General features: G+C 49.2%; 1 protein-coding gene across 5 annotated transcripts in view; it reads left to right on the forward strand.

Moving 5' to 3' along the window:
* LOC115094055 (sodium- and chloride-dependent neutral and basic amino acid transporter B(0+)-like) overlaps positions 1–22,784 on the forward strand; it is a 440,377-nt gene that overhangs the window by 259,026 nt on the left and 158,567 nt on the right. For 4 of the 5 annotated variants that reach the window (XM_029606711.1, XM_029606713.1, XM_029606709.1 and 1 more), the window contains one exon: positions 13,688–13,806. The exons of the other annotated variant lie outside the window; for it this stretch is intronic. In XM_029606711.1, coding sequence (XP_029462571.1) covers positions 13,688–13,806 — 119 coding nt within the window. The remainder of the gene's footprint in view (positions 1–13,687; positions 13,807–22,784) is intronic. 5 annotated transcript variants of the gene reach the window in all.

Raw genomic sequence — 22,784 nt, forward strand, 5'->3', positions numbered from 1 at the left:
AACAAGCGAACATCAGGACTGGAACAACTGAAGACATCAGGACTGGAACAACTGGAAACATCAGGACTGGAACAACTGGACAAGAAGCTCCGACAGGAAACATAGAACACTTAGACCTTGCAGAAGGCTGGAACTCAAGGCAGCTCCTGGAACGAGGGTCTCAGGAGTGACCAACTCCTTGCGAAGGCAAAGACAGACTGAACGTTGAATCCCTTTGTAGAGCTGAGGTGGACAACGCCCAGGGAGGAGCCAGCAGGGGCCACACCTGGCTGGCCCTTGAAGAACAGACGAGAGGCGCGCGCTCGCGCCCTAGGAAGCTGGAGAGATGGGTGCTGGAAGCTGGTGGCGTCCTCAGGCACGTGGAGGGCCCAAGGAAGCCAGGCAAGCATGGGGGCAGCCCTGCCCCGAAGCTGGAGAAGTGGCAGGCTGCTGGAGCGGCTTCCAGCCGTGAAGTCAGAAGCAGGAGAGAAGGTAAGGCTGGCTGCAGGTGCTGTAAAGCTGAGTAGGCTGCAGGCACCGGCAGGGACAGCCTCCCTGCCGGCTGAGGACCCTGAGAAGGCAGAGGCACGTCGGGGAGAGCCAGGAGAGACAGCGGGGGTCCCGACCATGAGGAAGCGCTCGCGGCGGGTCGGCCCCGCTGCACGGAGCAGGAGACAGCCAGGGAGGAGCCCGGACGCCCCGGAGGGACCGCCGCAGCGTCAGCAGCATCAGCGGCCCGACTGGCCGCGTGGAGATGAGGGCCTGCCCGCGCTCCTCGCGGGCAGGATCGTAACAGTTGCTTCACCTTAAAATGACTCAGCCTCTAGTTTGTTAATCACCCATATGTGAGGACTAGTATCCTGCTTGTCCTGGGATAAAGCAAAATTGCTTACCTTGTAATAGGTGTTATCCCAGGACAGCAGGATGTAGTCCTCACGAAACCCACCAGCCACCCCGCGGAGTTGGGTCCGATACGTTCTATTATTTTATTTTTGGCTAATGCTAATTGCTACAAAACAAGACTGAAGGGAGACCCCTGTGGCAGGGAATATCATGGCATGCTGGGCATGCTCAGTAGGCACTCTGGTGCCAGTCAAAAGTTTCATAGAAACTTTTAAAGAAGTTTTCCGTACATAGGGCTCCATTACTGATGTCACCCATATGTGAGGACAACATCCTGCTGTCCTGGGATAACACCTATTACAAGGTAAGCAATTTTGCTAAATGCACAAACACCAGCAGAGATACATCCTATAGGACATTTACTCTGCTGTATTGCCCACAAGTCATGCCAGTCATGTGGACAAGCAACAGAAAATATTTGAAAGGTAGCAACTGCTTGAAAATTTACCATTCTGCAAGCTTCTCTCCCTGGGTAGCCTCAGATAGGATAAAATTCTAACTGCTACTACCAATTAGAATAAATAAACTACTGTGCCTATTTTCTATATACTTATGAAAAGCAGGACAACATGACTAGCCCTGAGCTGGACAGGTAAAAGTCCAAGAAGTATCTGACATTTCTATATTTCCAAATGGCTACCTGTGACTGACAGGCTAGGTCCATAGCTTCTAACACAGATTTGCTTTGGGTTCAGTGAGGTGAACCTTTTGTTAGGTGACATGTGGGTACGATTGTAGTCATCACTAAATATACCCTGACCTTTAAATTTCTGGGGTGACTTTCAACTACAATTGAAGGCATGACAACATCCTATTCCAAATCCAGCCTTTAGAGAGTCATACCAGCATCGTTGTCTAACCTCCATGAGCTGCTAACATAACCAATAATACAGCCCAAGGACCAAGACCTTCACCCATCTGTACATTAGAGTTGACTGGTTGCTTAGCTAGGTGAGGCAGGGCCCAGCTATGCATGGTAGTGTGCAACCCCAATGAGATATGCTAGCTTGCAATGACCTAATGTTTGGGATTGCCACTATTTTTTACCTCTTTCCAAAAGGCTGTAAATGAAGGGCTGCTAGGTGAGCACTCCGATGTCTGCACTGCCTCAGAAACAGCTGAGGCAGTGCTCTCATCTGTGTCTTCGCAGGCTCATGTGACACTATGCATCTAATATAATGTGGATATCTTCAGATGTACATGGATGTCAGCTTGGGAATCAGCATGTAACATGCGAAGTCTGTGAGTTATGATTTTATCTGTCATTCTCACAGGACAAGCAGGATGGTAGTCCTCACATATGGGTGACATCATCAGGATGGAGCCCAATCACGGAACACTTTTGTCAAAGTTTCTAGAACTTTGACTGGCACCTACTGGGCATGCCCAGCATAGCACCAACTCTGCATCCAGCAGGGGTCCCCCCTTCAGTCTTCTTTTTTCTGCGCAGCAGTAGCCACGTGGTTTAAGGAGCTCTCTTCAGATTCCTGACAGGAATTTTCCTCACGGAACTTCTCTCAAAAATGTTAAAACTTTTTACCCCATAGGGGTTCCCCTATCGATATCTATACTCCATGGTCGAAAGGTAAGGCTTTACCCTAATTGCGGTTGATTCCCGTCAAGTTATTCCTCCGGGGCCTACTGGCCATCAACCGCACTGCGGCTAAATTTTTGTTGAAGTCATGGCTTCGGGTTTTTATCGGTGCCCCGACTGTTCTCAGACAATGTCCTTGACTGACCCGCATAGGGTCTGTGTTTTATGTTTGGGGTCCGACCATGATGTCCAAACTTGCACCAAATGTGCCCAAATGACACCGTAGTAGCAGTTGTTGCTATTGTTATTGTTGTTGAGCTGCCTGAAGCAGCCAGTATCCCACTACTAGTATACTTCCCCCTAACGTTGTAGCTTTCGGAAGATAAGGCAGGTAACAAAAGCTGTTTTTATTGGGCCACCAGGACTGTGTAGGTGTGTCTGAGAGAAAGCCTTATTTTATCATGTACAATAATAACCACGATCCATGATAACGGCTTCTATAGTGCGCTAAAAACATTTTTTACCACTCTACAGCAAATCAGAAAAGTGTTTTTCCCACGTTAAATCCAGTGGTATTATGCATTACTTTTCCCGAAATGCAGAAGTCCCTCATTTGCATAATTTTCTGCCTTTTCCATATGATTATCATATTTATATACTAATGCATGACACGATAAACATTGCATGTCTTTCATGCATTAGACTTCGTTTATTGTGCTATGAGGCCCAAACATGGCTTGATGAATACTTTACTAACAGCACATGCTAAAATGCTTTAGCACAGGCTAAAACAAGTTAACAACATGAAATGAAATTTCATTTGTTGTTTGTGTTATGATTCCTCCCGTGGCCGGAGCAACGGGAGGCCTTCTACCTGTGCGGCAGAAGCCGCCGAAGCTGGGCCTTCACCGCAGCAGGAGCCGCAGACTTTGTTGTTCCCTTGCGGCCTGGAGGCCTCTGCTGCTCTGCCATCATCCTCCAGCCATCATAATGGGAGCTGATGATGCCGGGCCTTCACCGCGGCAGGAGCTGCAGACTTTCTTGTTTCCTTGTGGCCTGGAGGCCGCTGCTGCTCTGCCATCATCTTCCAGCCATCATAGCGGGAGCTGACGATGCCGGGCCTTCACCGTGGCAGGAGCCGTGGCCTTGAGTCTCCAACGCGGCTGAAGCCGATGTCCTCTTCATCTTTGCGGCCCGGAGGCCGCAATCTCCAGCCTTGCCTAGCGGCTGGAGCCGCCCTTGTATCTTTTCTGCGGCAGGACGCCGCTTCTCCATTAGGGCATGATTTCAGCCCAGCCCTGTTCCTACACTGCAGCGGCAGCATGGCCGCTGTCTAGAGTCCTTCCTGGTTCCTGTTTCTCCTAAGAGGCGAGGCCGCGTCTTCCTTCAGTATTTAAAGGACCAGCCTTCTGGCCCCACCCAGACTCCTCCCTGGGTGTCTTTCTTCTTTAGCCCTATAAAAGGGCTCTGCATCAGTCTGTCCTTGCCTTTGCAAAGGGTTAGTCCTCCCTAGGACTTCTCGTCTTCACTCCTGCTGGCATTCCTTGTTCTTTGTTGTATCCCTCGTTCCATTCCTGATCCCTGCTGATGTCTTGATGTTCCGTGATCCAGTCCTGATGTTCCAGATGTTCCGCCATCCAGCCTTGATGTCCTGAACCCCTGGTTCTTCGCCCACCTTTCTTGGCGTGCCACCATCGTGCTCCGTCACCTCATGGCACAGGCCTGCCTCTAGTCCACAGCACAAGCCTCCGGAGGGTCATCCTTCCCTGTAGCCAAGTCCCGTCTTGGTCCTGTTCCCTGAGGCTCATTCCGGCCCTCGGATTCCCTTGTGCCTGCTCCGTCCATGACCAAGACTCTGCCAGAACCTGCTCCGCTCCAGCGCCATGGGTGGCTGTGTAGGGTGCGCACCGCTGCAGGCCTCTACTGAATCTTCGACATGTTCCAGTCTCAACTTCCACTTCTACTCCTGGAGTCTGCCCCACTTCTAGCGTGGTCCTTGACCAGTCCCGTGGGTGGGCTGTGTAGGGCACGCTGCGCCGCAGCCTCAACCTAGTACTTGATCCTGAATCCTATCTCATCTGAATCCTATCTCGTCTGAGTCTTCCTATCACTCAGAGTCCTTCCAGGTTCTCGTTTGAGTCTTCCTAGCGCTCAGAGTCCTCCCAAGTTCCTCGTCTGAGTCTCCACATTCCAAGTTCCTTGTCTGAGTCTCAATGTTCCAGAGTCTTCACCCGCCCTTGCCTCCTGTCCGGCCTGCTGCCTTTGCCATTCCCAGCAGCAGGTCAGAAAGGGCTTGGAGTAGTCGGAGGACCACTCAGAGACCAACCTTGTGTGGTTGGCCTCCCTGAGGCTGTGCAGGTCGGCAGGGGTTTATTTTTTCCGCCCAGGCTCGGACATGTCTCGCCTGCCTCGGTATTGTCTTGAAGCTTCTGGGGTTGTGCAGTGGCCCAAGGGCACACTATTCCCTTAGAAATGGGACCGCTCCCCTAGCACTCCCTAACATTTTGTGCTGTTTCAGATGACCAATAACACAAAATGATATAATAAATAATGTTAATGTTTTCATGTTATTTTAAAATGACAGCACTTCCCTATAAGTTATAATTATCTTGTTGCTTTCATTACATTGTGCCTTTTCTGACATATTTATTCCCCCTACAGGGTAATTTTCAAAGAAAAATGTAAATGTACAATACTATCATAATAATTTTCAAAAACCCATTTATGCGCTCATAGGTGAATTTTAAAAGCCTGATGCATGCATTAATTAAGGGATGCATGAAGAAGTCGGGCTAACGTGCGTTAAACAGAATTTAAAAATCACTGAGATATGTGCGTATCTCCCATCTTAAAAGTTTTCAAAAAGGGGTGGGTCATAGGAATGGTATGGGAGTTCTGAAGTGTGAACCTAAAATGTGTGTGCAAATACTGATGCGACCTGGCACGTGCCAAGGTCTCCTGCCATGTAACTTTACTTCTGATATGGTTGACATGTAAGTTAAAATTTATAGAAAACTAGGCAGATCTGCAGAGTTTCAAGGGTAAAGGCTAACTGGGGAAGTGAAGGCTTTCAAACCAGGGTGGTTTTGGAGGGTCTATCTCTTAACTGGGAAAAATGGAAATGGTGTCGGCGTGTGCCCCTATTAAAATCACCCGATTTATGAGCTATATTTGAGATTTTTCATGCGCATGCACGAACCCACTTAAAATTTGTCACACATGTGCATGCAGCCACGCTATTTTATAACATGCAAGCATATGCATGTATGTTATAAAATGACCCTGTACCTGGGTGCAAACTGACTGTATGCGCACAAATGTGTTCAGATATGCCAGTTTGAAAGTTACCATCCCTAAGTGCACTTGCAAGTGTAAAATCTATTGACAATGACAATTCAATGACATATATTGTAGCAATTTAGAAAACCCTACTTATAAGTTGAGATGGAAATATTTAAAAGGCACGTGAGTGCACATTTGTGTGCATTTGTTGGTTTGTGGGAATGGACACGGACATTTTATAACATATGTGCGTATATGTATGCGAGCATTATATAAAATAGACTGAACGCACGCACATGTTCACACAATTTTAAGTGGGCCCGTGCCTATGCATGCAAATGCTGCTTCTACCACATAAGTTGGGAGATTTTAATAGAAACGCATGCCGATGCATTTACCAGTTTTCCAGTTTCATTCCCAGCTCACCCAGGTTAAATAGCCTCCCTTCTCCCCTATTACTCTGATCCTTAAAACCCTGCTGATATGCCTAGAGTTTTTTATTTTATTACTTAATAACTTATACACCATCCGGAGCAGAATTAAATGTACATGGCAGGGGACTCCAGTGCGTGCTTGTGCGCGTAAGTATTTACTTACTGGTTTCATTGTGAAATCCAGGAACGCCCATTCTCATAGGACAAGCAGGATGGTAGTCCTCACATATGGGTGACATCACAGGATGGAGCCCAATCACACAACACTTTTGTCAAAGTTTCTAGAACTTTGACTGGCCCCTACTGGGCATGCCCAGCATGGCACTAACCCTGCAGCCAGCAGGGGTCCCTCTTTAGTCTTCTTTTTTCCGCGCAGCAGTAGCCACACGGTTAAGGAGCTCTGCAAGGATTCCTGACAGGAATTTTCCTCACGGAATTATTAAAAGTTAAATTGCCCCTCAGGGGTCCCTCTGTTAACTTTTTCAGTCCGCAGTACTCCGGTAAGTTTTTACCCGTTTTCCATCGATTACCGTTGAGTTTGGCCCTCGAGGCCTACTGGCCGTCAACCATACCGCGGTTCCATTTTTTCTATGGCCATGGGTGTCGGGGTTCCGTCGGTGCCCAGACTGTACTCATACCATGTCCATTACAGACCCCCATAATGTCTGTGTAATGTGTCTTGGATGAGAGCATGATGTCTTGACCTGCACCAAATGTGCCCTAATGACACCAAAAGGTCGCAAGGCCAGAATGGAGAAGATGGGACTTCTCTTCCATGCTCAAACCCCAACTCCGTCCATTGCATCAACGTCATCTGAACCGGCACAGTCAACATCGCACCAGCATCGAGCACCGACCAGTGACCGCCCGGCATCGACAACTTCTCGGCCTTCGACACCCTCTTCTCCCCCTCAGGACCGAGGGGATCGTAAGGAGAAACATCGCCATCGGCACCGTAAGCCTCGGACCATCGAGGGAGTGAAACCATCGACCTCGCCATCGTCCGAGTCGCCGTCAAAGAAACCCCGTCCAGAAAAGGCACCGACCTTTTCGGTGACCGGGCCAGCGAGGCAATCCTCGCCTGACAGGGCATCGAGAGCCGTGACTCCACCTTTAATGGTGGTCCCTCTGGCTATGCCTCTGCCTCTTTCTTCTGTTCCGGAGCCGGGGCTGCTTGCTCCAGGTCTCCGAGAAGAACTCGACCGGATGGTTCAGGAGGCCATCGACAAGGCAATGCACCGACTCCAGGTTCCCCCGGCACCGATAGTGATACCGATAATGGAACCGACTACTGACCCGATTCCAGCAGCCTTGGCACCGCTGCTATCGAGGATGGAAGCGCTTATAGCCGCTTTTCCACCAATGGACCCCGGGTCACTGATGGCTCCGGTGCCCTCCCCGCTTACTTTATCATCTGGAGGAGAAACATCGTTCCACATCCCTCTATTGGGAGTTCTGCCTCAGCCATCGAGATCGGTGCCAATACCTCCAATGCCCACCGTTGCCTGTGCCAGGACCTTCATTGCCTTCATCGGTGCCTCCAGTTATTCCTCCACAGCCTTTGGAACCTAGACTAGGACCTTCAGGTATCCAACTACTCCGTCCCTCTCTAGTTCCTAGAGTGCCAGGTGCTGATCCTTATGATACCTGGACTGATGATTCCTCACCAGACACCGATGATTTGACATCACCTCCTTCACCCACTGAGAGTAGAAAGTGTTCTCCTCCAGAGGACCTTTCTTTCATAAATTTTGTGAAGGAAATGTCTGAAATGGTCCCCTTCCAATTACTGATGGAACAGGATGACAGACATCAAATGATGGCGTGTTTTCAATTCCTGGATGCACCCAAGGAAATCACCTCCATCCCTAGCCACCAAGTTCTTCTAGACCTCCTCAAGAAGAACTGGGAACATCCTGGTTCCATCGCACCAGTCCACAGAAAAACTGACTCTATCTATTTGGTGCAGTCAGCTCCAGGCTTTCAGAAGCGTCAGTTGGATCACCAATCTGTGGTGGTTGAATCTGCGCAAAAGAGAGCAAAAAGGTTGAAACCTCACACTTCCTTTCCCCCTGGGAAGAAACAGAAGTTTTTGGATGCCATTGGTCACCGAGTCTTTCAAGGATCAATGCTGATTCTCCGAATTGCCGCTTACCAACTCTATATGACTCAATATAATAGGGTCATTTTTAAGCAGATACAGGAGTTGACAGCCTCCATGCTCATTCACTTCCAGAACAACTCCACATCCTAATTAACAAGGGTTTGGATGCAGGCAAACTTGAGATCAGATCATGTTATGACATCTTTGACACTGCAACCAGAGTATTTGCAGCTGCTATTTCAGTGAGACGATGGGCTTGGCTCAAATCTTCAGACCTTCGACCGGAAGTCCAAGATAGGTTGTCCGACCTCCCCTGCATAGGAGACAATCTCTTTGGCAAGCAGATTCAAAAGACTGTGGCTGAACTAAAGGACCATCATGAGACTCTCAGACAGCTCTCTCTGATAACTTCGGAATTTCTTTCCAAACAGCCTTTCCGGAAGGACGCTAAAAAGTCTTTCTACAGATCAAAGAAGTCCTACCCGCCAGCAGCCAGATGCCGTTCTGCAAGACCATTCCTCAAATCACAGTCTTGTCAGACCCAAAAACAAAAGCCACAGACAGCCCCCCAGCCGGGCCCTGCTTCTGGCTTTTGACTCTCACGTAGAGAACAGCAGCCAGATTCCATTACCACACATACCAGTGGGAGGGCAGTTATGCCTTTTCAACAACATATGGCAATCAATCACCTCAGACCACTGGGTCCTAGCAATAATTGCTCAAGGCTATCATCTCAATTTTCTCTCCATCCCACCGGATTCCCCACCTCTAATGACGTGGAAAACATCCGACCATTCATTGCTCCTGGAGCAGGAGGTCTCCCTCCTATTCCAGTCCAGAGCAATAGAACCAGTACCATTCCCTCAGCAAGGCCTCGGGTTCTATTCCCGGGACTTTCTAGTACCCAAAAGATCAGGAGGTGTTCGTCCAATTCTGGATCTACGAGCCCTCAACAAGTATCTCCAGAGAGAAAAGTTCAAGATGGTAACCTTGGGCTCGCTTCTTCCTCTTCTACAAAGAGGAGACTGGCTCTGCTCTTTCGACCTCCAGGACGCATACACTCATATTGCGATAACTTCATCTCGTCACAAATACCTGAGGTTTCTCGAAGGCCAAAAGCACTATCCATTCGGCCTAGCGTCTGCACCACGAGTCTTTACAAAATGCCTCGTCGTGGTTGCTGCCTTCCTCAGAACTCAAGGTGTTCACGTCTACCTCTATCTGGACGGTTGGTTAATCAGGACTCCGACTGAGCAAGCCGCTTTGTCATCCCTACATCTCACCTTAAACACTCTAATTTCATTTGGATTTCTCATCAACTACGACAAATCCTGCTTAGTCCCATCTCAAACCTTATCGTTCATTGGACACCTTACAAGCAAAGGCTTTCCTGCCTCGACAATGAGCCCTCACTCTCGTGTCTCTGGCGCATCAGCTGCAGTCTCAATGCTCGACGACTGCTCATCATTTTCTCATCCTCCTAGGACACATGGCGTCCTCAGTTCAGGTCACCCCAATGGCTTGCCTGGCCATGAGAGTCATGCAGTGGACTCTAAGGTCGCAATGACTCAGTCCCTTCAGTCCCTGTCAACCATTGTCCGTGTCATTGACTCACTCTGTCTGTCTCTCGCCTGGTGGACGAGTCAAATCAATCTTCTACAGGGCTCGCTCTATCAGGCGAGAAACCCTCAAATAACTCTAACCACCGATGCTTCCAACTTCGGGTAGGGAGCCCATGTGGCCAATCTCCAGACACAAGGTTCTTGGTCTCCAGAGGAAGCCAAACACCAGATAAATTTCCTGGAACTGCGAGCAATTCGATACGCTCTTGGGGTATTTCAGGATCGCCTGTCCAATCAAGTCATCCTGATCCAGACGGACAACCAGATGGCCATGTGGTACATCAACAAACAGGGAGGCACAGGATCCTACCTTCTGTGTCAGGAAGCTGCACATATCTGGGCGGATGGCCTCTCCCACTCGATGTACCTCAGGGCCACCTACTTGCCGGGAATGGACAACGTGTTGGCAGACAAGTTGAGTCGCACCTTCCAACCACATTAGTGGTCTCTAAACCCCTCAGTAGCGAACTCCATCTTCCAAAAATGGGGTTATCCTCAAATAGACCTCTTTGCGTCACCCCAGAATCGCAAAGTAGGCAATTTCAGCTCTCTCACTCGCAGCCAACATTATCCATCAAGAGACGCATTCTCCCTATCATTGGTAACCAATCTCCTATGCGCATTCCCTCCACTTCCACTTCTCTCGAAGACTCTCGTGAACTTACGTCAGGACAAGGGAACCATGATCCTGATAGCACCCCAATGGCCCCGCCAGGTGTGGTTTCCAATACTTCAGGATCTCTCCATTTGCAGGCACATTCCTCTGGGAACAGACCCGCTTCTAATCACTCGAAACGATGGGTGCCTTCGCAACCCCAATCTTCAAGCCCCCCAAAATGTCTTAAATTACCTGGGGTCTAGTGGGGGGTCCCGATGTGATCTTCCACTCTCGGGCACACTAAAACAACCCTAAAACCCACCCCGACCCTTTAAAATAAATCCCCCACCCTCCCGAACCCCCCCAAAATGTCTTAAATTACCTGGGGTCCAGTGGGGGGGTCCCGGTGTGATGTTCCACTCTCGGGCCACGGGTTGATAGAAATGGCGCCGGCGCTACCTTTGCCCTGTCATATGAAAGGGAAAGGTAGCGCCGGCGCCATTTTGGTTCCTGTCCCCCGACGTCCCGAGCGTAGGAGATCGCTCCCGGACCCCCGCTGGACCCCCAGGGACTTTTGGCCAGCTTGGGGGTGCCTCCTGACCCCCACAAGACTTGCCAAAAGTCCAGAAGGGGTCCGGGAATGACCTCCTGCACTCGAATTGTGTTGCCGTAATGCAAAATGGCGCCGGCCGTATGGCCGGCGCCATTTTGCAGTACAGCAATATGGCCATACGGCCGGCGCCATTTTGCAATACTCGGTGCAAAATGGCGCCGGTCATATGGCCATACAGCCAGCGCCATTTTGCAGTACGGCAATATGGCCATACGGCCGGCGCCATTTTGCAATACTCGGTGCAAAATGGCGCCGGTCATATGGCCATACAGCCAGCGCCATTTTGCAGTACGGCAATATGGCCATACGGCCGGCGCCATTTTGCAATACTCGGTGCAAAATGGCGCCGGTCATATGGCCATACGGCCAGCGCCATTTTGCAGTACGGCAATATGGCCATACGGCTGGCGCCATTTTGCACCGAGTATTGCAAAATGGCGCCGGCCATATGGCCATATTGCCGTACTGCAAAATGGCGCCGGCCGTATGGCCGTATGGCCGGCGCCATTTTGCATTACGGCAACACGATTCGAGTGCAGGAGGTCGTTCCCGGACCCCTTCTGGACTTTTGGCAAGTCTTGTGGGGGTCAGGAGGCACCCCCAAGCTGGCCAAAAGTCCCTGGGGGTCCAGCGGGGGTCCTGGAGCGGTCTCCTACGCTCATGACGTCGGGGGACAGGAACCAAAATGGCGCCGGCGCTACCTTTCCCTTTCATATGACAGGGCAAAGGTAGCGCCGGCGCCATTTCTATCAACCCGTGGCCCGAGAGTGGAACATCACACCGGGACCCCCCCCACTGGACCCCAGGTAATTTAAGACATTTTGGGGGGGTTCGGGAGGGTGGGGGATTTATTTTAAAGGGTCGGGGTTGGTTTTAGGGTTGTTTTAGTGTGCTGGTTTTCCCGCCCTCCCCCTTCCCCTCCCCCTTCCCCCGATTTACGATTTTTGACGATAAATCGGGGGAATTCCTATTATATATCGCCTTTAACGATTTTTGACGATTTAAAATATATCAGACGATATTTTAAATCGTCAAAAAACGATTCACATCCCTAGTGATTTTCCTTTTGGCAAGCACTTCAGCTCGCAGAGTTAGTGAATTACAGGCCCTAGTTACCTATCCGCCTTACACTAAACTTCTGCAGGACCGGCGGTACTTCGCACTCACCCTAAGTTCTTGCCTAAGGTAGTATCAGAGTTCTATCTCAATCAATCCATTATATTACCTACCTTTTTTCCCAGGCCCCATTCCAATCCAGGAGAGCAGGCTCTGCATACCCTTGACTGCAATCAAGCTCTAGCGTTCTACCTAGACTGTACAGCTGCCCACAGAAAGAGCACTCAATTATTTATCTCTTTCTACCCTAACAAATTGGGGCAGCCAGTGGGTAAGCAGGCTCTCTCCTCCTGGCTAGCGGATTGCATATCCTTTTGCTATCAGCAAGCGGGCATTCCACTTCAAGACCGTGTTAAAGCACACTCTGTGAGGGCCATGGCGACTTCAGTAGCACACCTATGATCGGTGCTGCTTCCTGACATTTGCAGGGCTGCCACTTGGAGTTCTCTCCATACGTTTACAGCCCACTATTGCTTAGACAAAGCCAGAAGACAAGATTCCATCTTCGGCCAATCTTGCGTAACTAATTTATGACATGACCCTTCCACCTGCCTGGTGGGGTTCAGGATGCCCTCTCCCAAATTCCACCCCAATTGTTGTGCCTCTTGCATATCTTGGGTACATTTGGTGCATGTCCGGACATCCTCAGCTCGGTACTCACGCATATGTGAAGACTACCATCCTGCTTGTCCTGTGAGAAAGCAAATGTTGCTTACCTGTAACAGGTGTGCTCAAAGGACAGCAGGATGTTATTCCTCACGAAACCCGACCACCACCCTGCGGTGTTGGGTTCGTTTTCTTATTTTATTTTTCGGCACTGCCTTTAGCTTTGTAATCAGACTAAAGAGGGACCCCTGCTGGCTGCAGGGTTAGTGCCATGCTGGGCATGCCCAGTAGGGACCAGTCAAAGTTCTAGAAACTTTGACAAAAGTGTTCCATGATTGGGTTCCATCCTGTGATGTCACCCATATATGAGGACTAACATCCTGCTGTCCTGTGAGAACGCCTGTTACAGGTAAGCAACATTTGCTTTCCCCACCCATAGCACACCCACACCCTTCCCCTTTTTTGAAACTTTTTATTTGTGCATGTAGCGGGAGATATGCACATGCTCAAGCAGCTTTCAAAATCCACTGAACATGCACCAACCAAACTTGTGCACGTATCTCCTGATTTTGGCGCTCACTAGGCTTTTAAAATCCACCTGTTAAAATACATTTACATGTGTAAACCCCAGTTTTAAGCATACAAATCCTTTTGAAAATTACTCCCAATGTACACTTTATGTGGGTAAAATCTATTGACAATTCAATAGCATATATTGTAGCAATTTTCAAAGGTTTTGAAATTGTCAAAACAATTAAGTGCATGTTAAATGCACTTAATGTGGGTAAATAAGCCTTTGAAAATTACATTTACATTTTTCTTTGAAAATTATCCTGTGTTTTACCCTGGAAAATATCCAGTATCCAGTGCTCTTTAAACATATTTGTCCTTTGCAGAAACAATGATAACAGCCATACAAGATGCATTTCCAAAAGAAACGAAAACAATGAGAATGCCTCTTACTGCTGCTTGCTGTACAGTTTTATTTCTTCTTGGTCTCGTCTGTGTAACTCAGGTAAAGTACAGCCAGCTGTTTACTAGAGTTTCTCTCTTTTCCAATTTGTATTGCTCCATGGTGAGACCGCACCTTGAATACTGTGTATGATGCTGGATACTGAAAAAAGTATATCAGTGTTCCCGCAGTTTGTTGTATTTTATGCTGAAAATTAATAAAACAGATTTGAACATATTAGCTTGAGTTGAAGTCACTGCTGAAATTCAATCCTGCATTGAAGTGAGATAATGTAAAAAAAAATAAAATGACTAAGCTGGCCAAGTTATTTTTTTCTAGTATGGAACTCCTTTCTTGTGTGTGATACAAGTCCTTTAAGCAGATTATCAAAATTTGAATCAAGTCCAAAGTCTGCAATAACTTAATATGGTAATATATAGAAAAATATTTAATAAAGTTACAAGCAATTCCTTGCCAGTTAAATTCATTTATGTATTGTAGAAAGGTTTATACTTTCCCTGGAAGTTCTCAATGATTTATGCTAGGTATAGTTGTCTTTGTAGAGATACTTCAGGCTTTTCCTCAGTAGGAAACCATGAGGCTGATATTCAAAAGTTCTCATGGGACAAGCAGGATGGTAGTCCTCACATATGGCTGACATTATCAGGATGGAGCCCAATCACTGAACACTTTTGTCAAAGTTTGTCAAAGTTTCTAGAACTTTGAATGGCACCTACTAGGCATGCCCAGCATGGCACGACCCTTGCAGCCAGCAGGGGTCCCCCTTCAGTCTCTTTTTTTCCACCAGCAGTAGCCACGCGGGTTAAGGAGCTCTTGAGATTCCTGACAGGAATTTCCTCACAGAACTTATTTCTAAAATTTCAAAAAACTTTTACCCCATAGGAGTCCCCCTATCGATTCCATAGTCCATGGTCGTAAGGTAAGGCTTTAACCTCATTTGCGGTCGATTCCCGTCAAATTATCCCTTCCGGGCTGTTGCGTCCGTCGCTGCTCGACGCCCTCACTCCGCCCTCTCTACCTCTGTGGCGACTCCCTCCGGGTCTGATGAATGTTTGCTGCCGCGGCGTCTCCTTGCTGTCTCCTTCCGGCGTCCCCGGACTGGCACCACCCTGCGGATCCACCATGTTCCTGATGACGTAGGGCGCGTGAGCGCGCGCGCTCCCATTGATGTACCAGCAAGGGCGTGAACCCCGAGATGACGTCATCCACTTCCAATATAAAAGGTCTCAGTATTCGTTAACGATTTGAGTTAGCAAGGATTGATTGTGGGGATTCATCTAGACCCCCTTCTCTCTACGCTACTCTGCCTCCTCGGACTTACCAGGGGTACCCGCTCCTCGGGGGCCTCGCTCTCTTTTCTTTATTTCAGATTGCAGATAGGAGCCTTTACTCGCTCCTCGAAGGCCCATGTTCCTAAACCCTCTGAGGATTCTCTATTGCTTGGAAGCAATCGCAGATACAGATATTGTGAGTTACTATTTCAGATTACAGATAGGAACCGGTACTCGCTCCTCGAGGGCCCATGTTCCTGAATACACTGAAGATTCTCTACTGTCTGGAAGCCATTACAGATACAGACAATTGTGAGTTACCATCGTGCTCTCAGAGCTTTCCCTGGAACCAGGTACTCGCTCCTCAAGGGCCTAACCCTTTCCAGCTACTGAGCTTCCTCAAGACCTTATGTGAGTTATCATCTAAGTACTGGCTATGTATACAGCATACCCTGTCTACTCACTATCTATAGTTTCTCTACAGCTCAGCAATCCTGGGATCGTAGTTCCAGTACCTGAGGGACTTCAGCCCTGCCGGGCATATCAGCTCACTAATGCCACCTCTGATGGTTCTACTAATATGTCTAATAAAAGAATTATCTGTCTGTCTCCATATCCAAGCCTAGCTGGTGGTCCCTCTCAGGATATCCTCCTGGGGGTGCTGTCATCTGCCATCGGCCCAAGGATCCACCATTCTACATTCTACTACAGCTGAGTGCCCTCTCCAAGCACTCCGCTGGTAAAAGATTGTTATCTACTCCCTCTACAGGAGCTGAGCATATCATTAGGCTACTTCCTAGCACATCCATTTCAGATTGCTTACTCCGCCCACGGAGCATAACAGTTTGCTAACTCCTCCTTCACAGGAGACATATTTAACAGATTGCTAACTCCTCCCCTCTGGAGGAGCAGTTCATAACAGATTGCTACTCCCATCTCCTTGCTACACCCATCAGCATAGGAGATCATAACAGATTGCTAACTCCTCCCCTCTGGAGGAGCAATTCATAACAAGGGCCTACTGGCCATCAACCGCACCACGGCTAAATTTTTGTCAAAGCCATAGCGTCGGGTTTTCATCGATGACCCAATTGTCCTCGGACAATGTCAATCACAGACCAGCATAGGGTCTGTGTGTTATGTTTGGGGTCGGACCTCGACGTCTTAACATGCACCAAATATGCCCAAATGACACCCGCTCAGAAAAGATGGAGTTTCTTTTTCAGGCAAAGCCACAGACTCCATTGAGCGCTTCGACATCATCTGAACCGGTGCCATCAACCTCTTGCCAGCAGCGGGACGCCGGTGTCATCCACCCTGCACCAACTACCACGAAGGTATCGACTAGGGATGTGAATCGTTTTTGAACGATTAAAATTATCGTCAGATAATTTTAAAATCGTCCAAAATCGTTAGAGTGCACGATACAATACAAATGCCCACGATTTATCGTCAGGGGCATTTGTATTGTATCGTTAAATAGGGGGTGGGAAAACCGGCACACCAAAAAAACCCTAACACCCACCCCGAACCTTTAAAACAAACCCTTACCCTCCCGAACCCCCCCAAAATGTTTTAAATGACCTGGGGTCCCGGCGCGATGATCCCGGCGCGATGTCCCACTCTCTGCCCACGGCTGCTGTGAAGAGAAATGGCGCCGGTGGCCCTTTGCCCTTATCATGTGACAGGGCAAAGGTAGCGCCGGCGCCATTTTGATTCCTAGCTCCCGACGTCACGCGTCCAGGAGATCGCTCCCGGACCCCCGCTGGACCCCCAGGGACTTTTGGCCAGCTTGGGGGGGCCTCCTGACCCCCACAAGACTTGCCAAAAGTCCAGCGGGGGTCCGGGAACGACCTCCTAAACTCGAATCGTTTTGCCGTACAGCAAAATGGCGCCGACCGTACGGCATGGTCGGCGCCATTTTGCTGTACGGCAAAACGATTCGAGTTTAGGAGGTCGTTCCCGGACCCCCGCTGGACTTTTGGCAAGTCTTGTGGGGGTCAGGAGGCCCCGCCAAGCTGGCCAAAAGTCCCTGGGGGTCCAGCGGGGGTTCAGGAGCGATCTCCTACGCTCCTGACGTCGGGGGACAAAAAAACAAAATGGCGCCGGCGCTACCTTTGCCCTGCTGTCATATGACAGGGAAAAGATAGCGCCGGCGCCATTTCTACAGCGCACCGGAGGTCCGAAAATAAAAGATCACACCGGGACCCTCCCTCTGGACCCCAGGTAATTTAAGGCATTTTGGGGGGGTTCGGGAGGGTGGGGGATTTATTTTAAAGGGTCGGGGTGGGTTTTAGGGATGTTTTAGTGTGCCGGTTTTCCCGCCCTCCCCCGATTTACGATTTACCTGATATTTTAAAAAACAAAACCGCGACGATAAGATTCCCTCCCCCCCCAGCCGAAATCGATCATTAAGACGATCGATCACACGATTCACATCTCTAGTATCGACTTCTTTCTCTTCGGCTCCGGAAAAGGACCGAGGAGAACATCATGAAAAGTGTTGACACCATCATCGGAAGGCTCAGTCCACTAATCCAGGCAAGTCATCGGCATCGGCATGAACAGAGCCACCAACAAAAAAATCCCATCCAGAGAAGGCCCCATCCTCCTCTGCAACTGGATCACTGAGGCGTTCCCCACCTTCATTGGTGCCGGGAGCTGTGACTCCACTTTCACCGGTAGACCCTCCGGCTACGTCAGTGCTGCCTCCTACTCCGGAGCTGGGGTTCCATGCCCCAGGCTTCCGCGAGGAATTGGATCAGATGATCCAAGAGGCCATCGGAAAGTCACTGCATGGCTTCCAGCTTCCGTCGATGCCAGCACCGATTCCAGCTCTGGTCACCAACCTGATGCCCACGGTGCTCGCACCTCTACTGGGCAGGCTGAATACGTTGATTGGTGCCCTTCCACCAGTGGAACCGAGGACACTGGTATGTCCAATGCCTTCCACCCCGATTCCTTTGTTATCAGATGATGAAAAAGCACCGAGGCTGGAACCGATGACCGGGCCATCTGGGATCTTACCACTGACTCGCCCATCAATGTCACCGATACCATTGATACCACGTCATCATCAATCGGTGCTTCCATCGATGCCATCTGTGCCACCATTGATGCCATCAGTGCCTAGCCTTGATCCTTCAGAAATTGCACCATTACTCCCCTCTGGAGATCCTGTGGGAGCAGGTGATTAGCCTTACAATCCTTGGACCGATGATTCTTCCCAGGATTCTGATGATCTACCTTCAGAGCCATCTCCCCCTGCAGAGAGAAGATGTTCTCCTCCAGAGGACCTGTCCTTTATTAATTTTATAAAGGAAATGTCTGAAGCCATACCATTCCAACTTCAGATGGAAGAGGACTCCAGACACAAGATGCTGGAAATGCTCCAATTCATAGATGCACCCAAGGAGATCATGTCCATGAAATCCTCCTGGACTTGTTGAAGAGGAATTAGGAACATCCAGGATCTGTACCACCTGGATCACCATTCTGTGGTTGTCGAATCAGCCCAGAAAAAGTCACGAAGTTCTAAGCCACACTCTTCCATACCTCCAGGGAAAGAACAGAGGTCCCTGGATGCATTTGGCCGTCGTGTTTTCCATGGCTCAATGCTTATTTCTAGCATTGCTTCCTACCAGTTATACATGACCCAGTATAACAGAAACCTATTTAAAAAGATCCAGGAAATTTCTGAATCTTTACCCAACCAGTTTCAGGATCAACTCAATACCCTGGCTCAGAAGGGTCTAGATGCTGGCAAGCATGAGGTCCATGCTGCCTATGACATTTTTGACACTGCTTCTAGGGTGTCTGCAGCGGGGATTAGTACACGAAGATGGGCCTGGCTGAAGTCCTCTGACTTAAGACCAGAAGTGCAGGACCGGTTGACTGACCTACTCTGCGCTGGAGATAATCTCTTCGGGGACAAAATCCAAGAAACTATAACACAGCTCAAGGACCACCACGAGACGCTACACCAGCTTTCATCGGTGCCTTCTGATTATCCATCTACCTCTAAAAGAACATTCCGAAGAGATTCTAAGTGGCCATCCTTCAAGCCATGGAGATATCCTCCAGCTACTCTAGGTCGCCCCTCCAAACCTTACCAGAAAGATCAGGCCAAACAAATCCAGGCCTCAGAAAAATCAGCCAGCTCCTCCATCGGGTCCAGCAGCTGGATTTTGACTCCTCGCTGGAGAGCATAAGCCAAACTCCTCTACCGTTCATACCCGTTGGCGGTCGGTTGTGCCACTTCACCAACATATGGCACATGATCACTTCAGATCAGTGGGTACTTGCTGTACTGACTCAAGGTTACCACCTCAACTTCCTGTCTGTACCAGCAGACTCCCCACCTCGGACGATGTGGGGATCATCCGACCACTCCTCTCTTCTGGAGGAGGAGGTTTCAACCTTCCTGAAGTCCTGGGTGATAGAACCGGTTCCCCTCTCCCAGCAGGGGCAGGGATTCTATTCCCGGTATTTCCTCATTCCAAAAAAGTCAGGAGGCATTCATCCAATCTTGGACCTCTGGACCTTTAACAAGTATCTACAAAAGGAAAAGTTCAGGTTGGTAACCTTGGGCTCTCTACTTCCTCTTCTACAAAGAGGGGATTGGCTTTGCTCTCTGGATCTTCAGGACACGTATACACACATTTCGATCACTCCGTCTCACCGCAAATACCTTCGATTCCTAGTCGGCCCCCAGCACTTCCAGTACCGGGTACTGCCCTTTGGCCTAGCATCCGCACCTCGAGTGCCTTGTAGTGGTCACGGCCTACCTGAGGTGTCAGGGCGTCCATGTCTACCCTCATCTCGACGATTGGCTGATAAGGGCTCCAACTTGAAAGGATGCACTAGCCTCCTTTCATCTAACTCTCCATACATTGCTGTCTCTCGGGTTTCTGATCAACTATCCCAAGTCCGGCCTACTTCCATCTCAAACCCTATCTTTTATAGGAGCTGACCTGGATACCATGCAAGCAAAAGCATTCCTCTCTCAGGATCGAGATCATACTCTCATGTCCCTAGCGCAATGCCTCCAGGATCGAGATTACACAACAGCTCATCATTTCCTCATTTTGCTGGTCACATGGTATCTTCTGTACATGTCACTCCAATGGCTCGCCTCACCATGAGAGTCATGCACTGGTCCCTGAAGTCCCAGTGCATTCAGGCTTATCATTCAATGTCCTGCATTGTCCACATTACCAAGCAGCTCCGCATGTTGCTGGCCTGGTGGATGCAGCTCTCCAATCTTCTTCAAGGCCTTCCCTTTCAAACTCCAGGACCTCAAATTATCCTGACAACAGACGTTTCCAACCTAGGTTGGGGTGCTCATTTCGATGGCCTCCAGACCCAGGGAACCTGGTCTCCAGAGGAAGCCAAACATCAGATAAATTTCCTGGAGCTTCAGGCGATCAGATATGCCCTCAGAGTCTTTCAGGATTGCCTCTCAAACAAGGCCATCCTCATTCAGACCGACAACCAGGTGGTGATGTGGTACATCAACAAGCAAGGGGGAACGGCTCCTACCTTCTGTGTCAGGAAGCTGCACAGATATGGGTGAGGGCTCTTTCCTGCTCGATGTACCTCAGAGAGACCTACTTGGTGGGTGTGGACAATGTCCTAGCAGACAAGTTGAGTCGAACCTTCCATCCGCACGAATGGTCTCTCAACCCCAACATCGCAACCTCTCAACCGCAAAGTAGAGACCTTCTGCTCCCTCACTCACAGCCGCCACTCACAGCCGAGGGACGCTTTCACCCTCTCATGGTACATGCCCTCCACGTACCCTCCACTTCCACTCATATTGAAGACTCTCATGAAGTTATGAAGGGACAGGGGCTTCATGATTCTGATAGCCCCTCACTGGCCACGCCAAGTCTGGATCCCAATCTTCCAGGACCTCTCAGTGCACCAACACATTCGCCTGGGGACAGACCTGCTACTGATAACTCAGAACAACTGGCGCCTGCACAACCCCAACCTCCTGGCCCTGTCTCTGATGGCCTGGATGTTGAAAGGTTGATACTCCAACCCCTTAACCTTTCGGAGTCAGTGTCCCGAGTCCTGGTAGCTTCACGAAAGCCTTCCACGAGACGCTCTTATCGCTCTAAGTGGAAAAGGTTTACGGTCTGGTGCACATCTATGTCCATCGACCCCTTCGCTTGTTCCACTGCGAATTTTCTGGACTATCTCTCGCATCTCTCAGAGTCAGGCCTGAAAACTTCCTCGATAAGAGTTCATGTCAGTGTGGTAGCCGCTTTCCACAATGGAGTGGGAGATGTCTCTATTTCGACACATCCCTTAGTCACACACTTCATGAGAGGTTTGTTCCACCTGAAATCTCCCTTGCGCCCTCCGAACCCCGCTTGGAACCTTAACCTGGTCATAGGACAGTTCATGAAACCTCCATTTGAGCCTCTCCAATCCTGCAATCTGCGCTGTCTGACCTGGAAAGTAATTTTTCTTCTCGCTATAACATCTGCTCGCAGTGTTAGTGAGTTATAGGCATTAGTCACCTACCCGCCTTACACTAAATTTCTGCATGACAGAGTAGTCCTCCGTACACACCCTAAGTTTTTACCAAAGGTCATGTTGGAATTTCATCTTAATCAATCCATCATCTTACCTACTTTCTTTCCAAGGCCCCATTCAAACCCAGGAGAAAGGGCTCTACATTCCCTGGACTGCAAACGTGCCCTAGCATTTTATCTAGAGCACATGTCAGCCCACAGGAAATCCACTCAATTATTTGTTTCTTTTGATAACATCAAATTGGGAAATCCAGTGGGGAACAGACCCTTTCGTCCTGGCTGGTAGACTGTATCTCTTTTTGTTACCAGCAAGCAGGCATTCAGTTACGAGACCGTGTGAAAGCACACTCTGTAAGGGCCGTTGCAACTTCAGTGGCACACCTTTGTTCAGTGCCACTTATCGATATTTGTCAAGCTGCAACCTGGAATTCTCTCCATACCTTCGCAGCCCATTATTGCTTAGAGAAAGCTGGCAGACAGGATTCCATTTTTGGCCAGTCTGTTCTACGCAACCTATTCTCAGCTTAACTACCCAACATCCTACCAGCGACCTGTTCTGGGTTGTCAGGATGCCCTCCTACCCAAATCCACCCCTGTTGTTGTGCCTGTTGCATGTCTTTGGGTGCATTTGGTGCATTGCTCGAGCATCCTCAGCTCGCTACTCAGCTATATGTGAGGACTACCATGCTGCTTGTCCTGTGAGAAAGCAGAGTTGCTTACCTGTAACAGGTGTTCTCACAGGACAGCAGGATGTTAGTCCTCACGAAACCCGCCCGCCACCCCGTGGAGTTGGGTTCACTTGTGATTTATTATTTTATTTTTCGCACGTGCTTTTTACTATACACGAGACTGAAGGGGGCCCCTGCTGGATGCAGGGTTAGTGCCATGCTGGGCATGCCCAGTAGGTGCCAGTCAAAGTTCTAGAAACTTTAACAAAAGTGTTCCGTGATTGGGCTCGATCCTGATGATGTCACCCATATGTGAGGACTAATATCCTGCTGTCCTGTGAGAACACCTGTTACAGGTAAGCAACTCTGCTATCTAGGCACCTAAGGTGCCTAAACTGTCAAATTGAAAATTACCCAGAGCAACTAATTGTTTTTTTGTTTTTTTTTACTAAGTTCCTAAATATAGCTCCGAAAATGTTGGCGAGGTCAGGGAGGAATCAGGCCAGAGAACCAAACAGACCAATACAATACTGTAC

Source organism: Rhinatrema bivittatum, chromosome 6 (genome assembly GCF_901001135.1).
Source record: "Rhinatrema bivittatum chromosome 6, aRhiBiv1.1, whole genome shotgun sequence".
Lineage (NCBI taxonomy): Eukaryota > Metazoa > Chordata > Amphibia > Gymnophiona > Rhinatrematidae > Rhinatrema > Rhinatrema bivittatum.